The sequence below is a fragment of the Rhamphochromis longiceps genome, linkage group LG20 (assembly GCF_057381845.1).
Source record: "Rhamphochromis longiceps isolate RC_006_pf linkage group LG20, R_longiceps_female_GT1.1, whole genome shotgun sequence".
In the NCBI taxonomy this organism is placed as follows: domain Eukaryota; kingdom Metazoa; phylum Chordata; class Actinopteri; order Cichliformes; family Cichlidae; genus Rhamphochromis; species Rhamphochromis longiceps.
Window position 1 is genome coordinate 34,953,183 of NC_140576.1, and position 10,266 is coordinate 34,963,448.

The 10,266-nt window shown below is 43.6% G+C and overlaps 2 protein-coding genes across 3 annotated transcripts; one reads left to right on the forward strand and one right to left on the reverse strand.

The window, feature by feature from the left end:
• Positions 1 to 702: 702 nt before the first annotated feature.
• Positions 703 to 5,001, reverse strand: abt1 (activator of basal transcription 1). Of its 2 annotated transcripts, XM_085392651.1 has the most exons (5): positions 4,868 to 5,001; positions 4,367 to 4,732; positions 2,464 to 2,639; positions 2,161 to 2,346; positions 703 to 2,070 (listed from the first exon to the last, which is right to left on the reverse strand). In XM_085392651.1, exons 2-5 carry the CDS (start codon positions 4,728 to 4,730, stop codon positions 1,888 to 1,890), a joined length of 909 nt encoding a protein of 302 aa, XP_085248777.1. In that variant the 5' UTR covers positions 4,731 to 4,732; positions 4,868 to 5,001; the 3' UTR covers positions 703 to 1,887. The 2 variants fall into 2 exon arrangements, with proteins under 2 accessions (XP_085248777.1, XP_085248778.1); XM_085392652.1 differs by having other exon boundaries at positions 4,367 to 4,946.
• Positions 5,002 to 5,783: 782 nt separating this feature from the next.
• Positions 5,784 to 9,775, forward strand: rad51c (RAD51 paralog C). Its single transcript, XM_085393721.1, has 4 exons — positions 5,784 to 6,031; positions 6,415 to 6,658; positions 6,841 to 7,057; positions 7,149 to 9,775. The coding sequence occupies exons 1-4, from the start codon at positions 5,914 to 5,916 to the stop codon at positions 7,647 to 7,649; spliced, it is 1,080 nt and encodes a 359-aa protein (XP_085249847.1). The 5' UTR covers positions 5,784 to 5,913; the 3' UTR covers positions 7,650 to 9,775.
• Positions 9,776 to 10,266: the final 491 nt, after the last annotated feature.

The window sequence follows — 10,266 nt, forward strand, 5'->3', positions numbered from 1 at the left end:
CCCTTTTCATTTCTTTATATATATTTTTTATTAAATAATATGTAAACATGTTGATTATACAAACAGAGCAGCTAAAAACAACAAGAAATTGTTCCGAAAAGAAGCCAGTCGTTTGTTTGCTATACAAACAATTTAGTTAATAAGTCACACTTGGATATGAGGGATATTTTTTATACTTTTACTAAATAAAAAGTTAAATAATCACTTTGTTAGTAGCTCGTCACAAACACATAATTTGTTCGTTCATTGCTTTTCAATCTATAAAAAATGACCAAACATGACTGTTAGACCAGCAAGCTGATTCGCTGTTATGTCCATATCTTGACATAATGTGGAGAGTAACTGGACACGTGGAGTAATGTCCTTTAAGAAACAGGAAAAAAAGCCCTGACACATGTCTGGTCTTTGAGTTGATCCACTCATCACTGAAGCCTCATCACAAATGGTATCAGTGGAAGGGTGGCTACAAAGGAACATGACTCAAAAATCCTGCCTCAGGTTGTACAGAGTTTGGTTTAAGTAGTCATCAATACGTATGGAGGAGGTCAGGAGAGAGTGAGTGTCTGCAGCCATCTATAAAACAGCCTCTGTCATCATGTGGGTTTGGACTTCAGTGTTATTGGAGATTTTGTCAAAACTGATGGAATTATGAATGCAGAAGAGCATCAACATCTTTTGATACATAAAATACCATCTGTGGGGTCTAATTAGCAACAACTTCATTTTTGAACATGACAGTGATTGCAAACATACTGCCAATGCAGTAAAAGCTGCATATAAAAACACAATCAGTCATGGATCGGCCTCCCCAGAGCCCACACCTCATCATCACTGAAGCAGTGTGGGATCATCGTCACAGAGAACAAAAGGCAGCCGACATCCAAAGAACAACTTTGGAGAACTATTCCTGAAGGCTGTGGTGAAAAAATAAAGGCGTCATATCAAATATCGAATTTCATGCTCATGAACCCATGAGTTTATTCAAACTGTTTCCCAATTTCCTAACAAAATATCAAGAAACCAGGAGTGGCTCAAGACCTTTGAATAGTAATTCTCCAGTGATCAGCAGATCCAGCCCACAGAATTTGTCCCCAGTGATTTTCTTCTCTCAGAAATGACCCCAGCTTCTGTCCTCAAGCCTGATGACATGTGAGCTGATCCCGAAAAGATACCCAGGCAGAAATGTCTGCTCACCAACACTGCATCGCTGGAACAGCGCACAAACATTAACATAAAATAACACGTGAAGAAAAAATATTGAATCTTTCCAAAAATATTTTAATATAATCCAGAACTCCCACTCCAGACTCTCAGTGGACACTCACAGGGTAGCGTGTACCATATGAGGCCCTGTGGATCTTCGACTGCAGTCAAATATCTTTCTGAAGGTTTAAGAGACCTCGCAGCACCACATTCTGCTGAAGTGAGTATCAGAGAATTTCTGTCAGCAGCCCGGATCCACACATGGAAACTTCCTGCTCTGGTTAAACTAAGCTTGTAACGCCTGTTGGGAGTCATCACTGGGAAACGTGCTTCGAGGTGACAGACCAATCAGCATGTTTTAGCAGAATGCTAGCATCTTATGAGCAAACTCAACTTTGCTTTAATAAAATCTAAATATAAGTGTTGTGTATTTCAGCTCAGACATGTTAGCGGCACTGCCATTAGCTTCACTGGGCGCCCTCTTCTGTACCTGTAAGTTAATCACAACAATTTCTATACAATGAGCTGAAAAGGAAGTGGAATGACTCCTCCATATTGGCTCTCCTCCACTCCCTTTGCTCCGCCCCCTCCCCTGCCAAAACTGGCCTTTGATTGGTTGGGGAAAGGAATCTACACTTTCTATGGAAACATTGGTCCAGGAGTTCATGAAGCATCTCTCTGTTGTCATTGTGACGGTTTGGAGTTGAAAATTTTGGTCAGAAGCGAGACATTCGATTGGCTCTTCTGCTCCATGAGGCGGGCCTTGTCCAGGTGCTTCTGCAAAACAGAGTCCTTCTTCCTCTTCTTCTTCATCTGGATCTCCTCCTCCGTCTGGCGCTGAGTGAAGTCCCACGTCTTCTCTTCCACCTGACGATGACAAACAGTTTTAGAGCGAACGTGCGTCTCTGCCTGAGCAGGGCTAACATTCGTCGCTTCAGCTCGTGCTTCAGCATTTACCTGCTCTCCGTCTCTCTGCCTCTTCTTTCTCAGCTTGTCCAGGTGAGCGCTCTTCTCCACGTTGTTCAGGTAGAAGTTTGTTTCTCTCTTCGCCTGTGAAACTTCAGTCCTGAGCCTCTGGTTTAGGACCGTCTGCTCGTAGGCCAGCCGCTCACTCAGGTGAATCCACTGGAACCTGTGCAGGTACTGCGGACACAGGTAAGCAGTAGGGACAAATTATTTGACACTATGATGACATTAAACAACTGTCTGTCTGCATTTTCAGCGTAACCGGTGTGCATTAATAGGGAAGAAGAGACCTACCTTCATGCACCACAGGTCAGAGGAGAAGCGCTGGCGTTTCCTGGTTCCCATCGGCGTGTTGTGGAGCGACGCCGCCACTTTCTTAGCCACACGTTTATCTCTGAACTCCACCCATCCTTCTGTGAAGTCACACCTCCGCAGCCCAGCCTTCTTCTTCCGTTTCCTCACCTGTCTGTCTGCAAGATGAGCGCATCGAACATTAACAGGTGATAAATATCTGAGGGGCTATGGTGAAAGCTTCACTTTTCCTCACTTGCTGTTCATGCAGTGGCGCTGACGTGTGAGATCAAGTGTTTAACATGGCTGAAACGTACCATCACAGGATCAGGTTAGCCTCTCAGAACTTTACCTGTCCCCCAACAGGACAGGTGGACCCACAAAACTGGTAGCCACGTTCTCCAACTCCACATCAGACCCACTGATTCAGGTTTTTTAAATTGTCACTCATTTGATCTTTGAGTGTACATTTTCTCAACACAGATTAGGTCCCTTAAACTTTTTTGGTGATAAATTTAGAATATTTATCGTAAAAATTTTAAACATGTTATGTTTCCTATATTTCAATAAAAACAAACCTTTTTGAAAGCAGCTGACTCAGTCTTATAGACATCCAAGGTCTCAATAAATACATCCGTTAAGAGTTTAAATAATGTTTAATAAAGATGTCACCAAACAGACTAGAAGTAAGGATATTTCCTCTATTTATTTTTATTTCAGTAAGCCTCCCAAGGCCCTAACATCTTTGTTAGTTAAAGATCTTTTGTTGGGATGATCAGGTCAGCGGTAAATCTGGAGTCGAGTTATAGAGCAGTACAGACCCGTTGCAGTTCGGGACATCTTGGCTTAACGCTGCCTCTTATTGATTTCTGGAGGAGGAGTTCTGTTTTCCTTTTAGGATGTTGTGGGCTGAAGTGAGATGTTCTGAAGGCTGACTCCTGCCCACATGTGATATAAAACCATTGACTGTAAAATTACAGCTCGAGTGCGTTTCGTGGAGTGTTTTATTTCGTATAAAATAACCCCTCGAGGGGAAACAGAACCAAAAAACAAGCAGAATGCAGACACTCGCTGAAAAATTCTGCTTTAAACATTTAGTATCGCTCCATAACAAAAGGCATCCACACAAGGTTTAAGTCTGAGAGTTCAGAGCACTGCCTGTCTGTAGGTTAATCAAAAAAAGGCATTTTTGGACTGGACCCTCTGGAATTTTTATATCCAGGAGAAGCTTTTAATTGTGTATTTTTTTTTTCAGGACATAAACCGAAAGAACGAGATCGCGAATACAAGCAGCGGAAATGAGTTTCCTCCGAAGGGTGGCTGGTCTCTCCCTTAGAGATAGGGTGAGAAGTTCGGCCATTCGGGAGGGGCTCAGAGTAGAGCCGCTGCTCCTCCACACTGAAAGGAGCCAGTTGAGGTGGTTTGGGCATCTGACAAGGATGCCCCCTGGGCGAGGTCTTCCAGGCATGTCCCACCGGACGGAGGCCCCAGGGCAGACCCAGGACACGCTGGAGAGATTATATCTCTCGGCTGGCCTGGGAACGCCTTGGTGTTCCCCCGGATAAGCTGGAGGAGATGGCTGGGGAGAGGGAGATCTGGGCTTCTCAGCTCGGGCTGCTGCCCCTGCAACCCGACCCGGGATAAGCGGAAGAAAATGCATAGATGGATGGACATAAACTGTGAAAAATGAAACAGTGACCCTTGTTTCATTTTTTTTAAATTCCATCACTCCCAGAAACACCCAGAAAGCACAGAGAGCTGGTACTCTAGATTACTGATCCAGGTACAGTTTGTTTTCGTTCATTCGTTAGTGTTGTGTGTGTATCGAATGAGTATATCTGCACCACATACTGTCTGTGTTATACTGTGGTAGTAATATCTGTGTGTATTCTGGTAGTACTTGTACCTTCAGGCTGTAGAAATATGCGTCCGATCTCTCCGTACACTGATAGCAGGTTCCTCAGCTGTTTGGGGCGGAACCTCGGAGGAATATGACCCAGGTAGATGATTCCAGGGACGCACTTCCTGTCCTGAAATACGTTCTTTACCTTCTTCTTCTTCTCTTTTACCTCAACAGCGTCTTTGTCACCAACATCTTTATCCTCATCATCTCTTCTGTCTGCAGCAGCTCCCTCCTCCTCCTCCTCCTCCTCCTCCTCATCATCATCATCAAAATCACCATCTTCCCGCTTCTCCTCCTCGTCTTGTTCTTCTTCATCTTCAGTCTGAGCAAGCGCCTTCGTGTCCTCGTCTTCCTCTCTTCTCTCCATCTCTATAAAACAAAACGTGTTTGCACGTGACTCAGACTGAAGAGATAATCGCGAGAGCAGCAAAACTGGACCCAGAATAACTTCCGCGTGCAGACTTTTTCAAACTAAAACACTTAAAACTCACAATAAATGCTTACTTTAGGTTTCTTTGACGAACTTCTGTCACAGTTATGTTTCACGTGCGCAAACCGTCGCATGTGATTGACGAAACAGAGCGTCGCACTAACAAAGATCAGCTGACAGTTGACTTCCGGTTATGCCTTCAAAATAAAACATTAGGTGGGCGTTGTATAATCTTCTTTCATAAAGGAAAAAATTTTGTCTTTCCCCAGCAGTTTATTTGTTGAAACAATTTTTTAATCAGATTTATTTATTTATTCATTTATTTATTTATTTATTTATTTATTTATTTATTGTGTAAAATGATGTCAAAGCTGGGGGAGGTGGGCAAAATGTACCTTAAACTCCATAGCATTTTTATTAAAGCTTTAGGTATTACCTGTTATTTTACTACTACGTTCTGCTGTATTATTATAGCCATCGCTGCCTGGCAGTACAGAAATAATGAAAAACTTCTCAATTACAACATTAAAGTGGTATACACATTAATGGACTAGTATGTCTGATTCATTAGTGCCATGGATATGATTCTGAATAATTAGTTATAAAGTATTTTCACATGCTGAACTTCATGTACTGTTACTTCTGTAGATTATGATATTTACTTAAATAAAGAGTCTGAAAAATCCTTTCTCGACTTTGTAAAATATTTCTTAAAAACAATATGATGTTGAATTCTAGCGCAGCTCCATCTTTAGGACATTGGCGGTTCATGAGTCTAAAAATCCTGCAGTGTTTTTCTCTACAAACTTTAATCTAAGCTGTATTTCTTCCACCTTGTTTTTTCAGTTTAATAAATCCCAGGAACCATGTTCTGCACTCAGTCATCGAACCTTCAGGAAACCTGGCGAGAAATGCTGCAAACAGGAGGATCCCAAATTCAGGACCAATATTAGATTTATTTATTTTTTCAAAAAGTGAAACAAGAGATCATTAACAGCTGAAGGAAGTCAAACGGCTCTTATTTTGAAATTCAATCCGGATGTAAGTTTTTGTTTTCGCGTGTGAAACGCACGCCGGTGACGGCGGGTTGCTTTGAAGCTGTTAGCGTTTAGCAGCGGAGATGCAGAGACCGGTGTCCAGTTTGCCTCTGAGCCAGGCTGTGAGGCTGAAACTGGGTAGTGCTGGTTTCCAGCTCACCGCGGACCTATTGGACTTCAAACCGGACAAGCTTAGCAAAGGTACCGCTCCATTTCCCCCCACAGTTCCCAAAAACTCCGGTCAAAATGTGTCACATTTTAGCTCGTCTGTCTTTTAAAGCCCTGCAGCAGTAAAAATCACAGCTAAAACAGGTTCACAGCGTCCTGGTAACTCATGGTTTTCTCATAGCCTCTGAGAAGACCGTTTGTAATAAGGAGCAGGGATGGCTGAAAGCTGTTTGTTTGTTTACCTTTTATATTCTGCTGAAATGCAGACTTATGGACAGGAAGGTGCTCAAAACACTGACACTGAACTGAGTCACGTTCTTCATCACAATAAACATCAGGCTGCTTTTTATGTGAAACACAGCTGAGCCTTTGGAAGAAAACAAGTACGTGAGATTTATCGAGGAGTTTCATTTCAGAGACCGGCCTGAGCGAAGAGGAGGCTGTGGAGGTGCTGAAGGCTATGAAAGGTGGAGGAGGAGGAGGCGGAAGTGGTGACATCTCAGCATCTCTGACCGCTCTGGAGCTCCTGCAGAAGGAGGAGGAGTTAAGGAGCATCGTGACATTCTCCTCTCAGCTAGACGAATGTCTCGGAGGAGGAATCCCTGTCGGGAAAATAACGGAAGTCTGTGGAGTTCCGGGAATCGGAAAAACGCAGCTGTGGTAAGAAATACACACACACACACACACACACACACACACACACACACACACACACACACACACCATCATCTATAACCTTACAGATGTTTTGGAGCTGTGATGATGGCGTGAGGAAAACAGTCGAGGAAAATTAGTCACCGTGATGTGGATCAGTAAAGTGAGTGATGATGTCGCCCTTTCAGTCTGCAGCTGGCGGTGGATGTTCAGGTGCCTCAGTGCTTCGGGGGGGTCGAAGGTCAGGTGATGTTTATTGACACAGTGGGCAGCTTCCTGCTTCAGAGGGTCACCGACATCGCAGCAGCCGCCGTTAGACACTGCTCCTTATTGGCTGAGGACGATGAGCAACGAGCCGCCATGGAGACCTTCACCGTGGAGACCATCCTGTCCAACATCTTCTTGGTAATGTCTACTAAGTGATGTATGCAGTGATGTCACTATGCATCTGCAAACTTCTAAAATTCTGATTGGCTCTCTATCTCGCCTCACTCAGGTGCGTTGCCATGACTATGTGGAGCTGCTAGCTGAGCTCCATCTACTTCCTGACTTCCTGTCCCAGCATCCAAAGATCCGCCTCCTGGTGATCGACAGTGTGGCATTTCCTTTCCGCCTGCTCTTTGACGAGCTTTCACAAAGGACACACCTCCTTAATGGCGTCGGCCAGCAGCTAATCACCATGGCAATAAACCATAACATTGCAGTGGTAATCACCAACCAGATGACGACCCGGATCCGGGACGGCCAATCGCACATTGTCCCTGCCCTTGGGGAGTGTTGGGGCCACGCCCCTACAATCAGGCTCCTCCTACAGTGGGAAGGGTCGCGGCGTCTGGCGACCATCTTTAAGTCTCCATGTCACGTGGAAACCATGGTGCAATACCAGATCACCCCCGAAGGCTTCAGAGATGCCGATCAATCAGAAATGGCGCACAGCAAACGGCCTCGAATGGACACTGACCAATCAGCTGCTGAGCCAAAAGACACAAGCAGCTGATTATTGGGAAACTGTCCAGTAAGAAGAGGCTGATTGAGCATTTGTCTTGTGTGGATTTAATGACACTGCTGTGTTCACACAGGAGGTTCCTGTTTAAATAAAGTTCAGTTTGAGTCCAGCAGGTGGAGACACAGAACTGGTTATCAGTCAGTGGCTCCTCCTGTCTGCGCCGTTCATCCCTGACTTTCCCGAGCAGATGCTGAATACTTCTGCGTTTAGAGAAGCTGCTCTGCAGAAGAGCAGGGGTCAGAGGTTAGAGGGTGGCCCTCTTGCTTGCATATTCTTCATATTTAGATATGTCAATATTTATAGAGGGAGATTAGCACTACAGACACATCTGGATTCATTTCGTTTATTAAAACATTGTTTCTGTTGTTTCTACTGAGACGATCTTGTCTTACCCTCAGGTGCAACACACATTACTGTTGTGTTCAAGCTTTTCTTCTGCTGGAAATAGGCAGAAACACTGGCTCGTTTCCAGTCCACCTTCTCAGTCCATGATGAGTGTGATTCTGTTTAGAGTGCCTAAGGGTCGCTTAATTAAGGGGTGGGGTAGAAATACAGCGGCGAGCTTTGGGATGTCCTCGCTTTTCACTGATGGAAAACAAGAGGATTGATGTGTTAAAGCTTCTTACTGACTGATGACTATAAGCATCAAGCCACAATGGAGAGCTTCATGACTGCTTGTAGAAATCGTGTCTGGAATTTTCACCTGTTGAGTTTAAATTTCATTTAGGTCAAGTCAAAGTCAAAAAAACTTTATTTATCCCTGAGGGGCAATTAAGATAAAGTTTTTTGACATGAAATGGATTTATTCTTTTCTTTTATTATTGTGACAGCAACAATTAAAATAATGACCTTCATTGATGAAGCACCTTTCAGATCCAGCCATTTTTGGACAAATGTTATGGCCAGGGTCGCCACCAAGGGGGGCCAGGGGGGCCACTGGCAGCCCCCCAAAATTTACAAGACTGTCCAGTCTTGGTTATTATTTTAAACATGAGCACAAGAGACAGGAAGACACTTCACAGTGAGTTGAAATATTGTGTATCATTTTGAATTAACTGTATACAATTCTTTTGTCATGCCTTCACGATTTCCCGTCGTCCCTTCCTTCGTTGTGTCCCTGCACTGTTCTGTTTTTGGTGCGCCATCTCAATATTTTTAGTGGCCCCCATATGAAAAAAATTCTGGAGGCACTCGTGGTTATGGCTTCAAAATCCAGACGCTAACAGCAATGCCCGGTGTCCATCTTTTATATACAGTCTGTCTTTTCTCATGGGAGGGTCCACACACAAAGCCTGTTGGGGTTACTTCAGGTAGGACATCTGACATAAATACAAATCTAGCAAATTAAAACATGTCGAGCTGCCTGCTGTGCTGTTGTGAATAAGGGAGCAGCTGAAAAAAGCTTCTTCAGTGTGTGGATTTTCCACACAGAAGTAAGGAGAGAAAGGGCAACTAATAAATAAACACCATCTCCCATGATGCACTTCTGCTGACATGATTGGCAGCTGCAGAAATAAACTGAAATAATTTCAAAGAAGTTTTTGTCATTCCGAACTTTTTTGTTATTATTATTGTTTTTGACACTGAATATTTACAGGCAGATGTTCCCTAGCAACAGATGTTGTTATCACTACACACAGGAAGATCAAAGTGGGTTTAAACATCAGGAGGTAAACACTGAACACCTGTCCGACACCTGAGCAGGTAAACACTCAGAAGTGACGGAAGCCAGCAGTGGTGGCTGTCGGTAAACAAAGGGTCAGCTTGGTGCATTTTGGGCACTTTTCAGGGCATTTCTTATAACTGCTGCCCAGAGATGTTTCTGAGTTACAGAAATTGGATATGCCTATGCTTTATTAAAAGTAGGGTGGTTACTGGTTTCTCCAGCTTAGTGAAGACCAAACAGAAGTCCTTCAGCACAGATTTGTGCCTAAGCTAAAGGAAACTGCAGGTCCTTTTCAGAAACCTCGGCTTTCACTACAGATGTTCACTCACTTAAAAATGTTAATGTTTTGTCATTAATGCTTTTATTTCATCACCCCTGGATTGCTGTTGTTCATTGTTCATTTGTCTTCGTAAAACCTCCTCATTAGCTTCAGAGTCCACTTTAAGAATCTGGTTTTTAGTTGTAGAGCTCCGTATGGACGGTGAATCACCCCCATCTCTCAGCCTGAGATCGGTGGATTCAGTCTGTTTATAAAAAATTACTCAATATCATTCTTTTAAACTTGTTTATAGGTAACTTTTTGGTTGTGAAGCATTTTATATTTACCTTGAAATGTCCTATATAAGTAAAATTGTACTTTTTGTCACACCTGACCTTCAGAGATCGACTCTAAAATAATCACTGGGCTAAATTAAAAAGCTAATAATAAAGTAAAAACATGTTCACGGAACACACACACCTACTTTCTCGTTGTGTGCTCGCAAAGACCCTCATTAACATGATTCAACCTGATTTGCGGAAACCTTCAAACAGCAGCGAGCAAAACGTGGTCCTCGCGCTGCAGGGAAGTCCTCAGCCCAGTCCTCATAAGGATGGTAAAACCAGTGCACGCCGAGCGTTAGTGTGCATGTTTTAATTAGACAGACAGACAGGCAGGTGGAG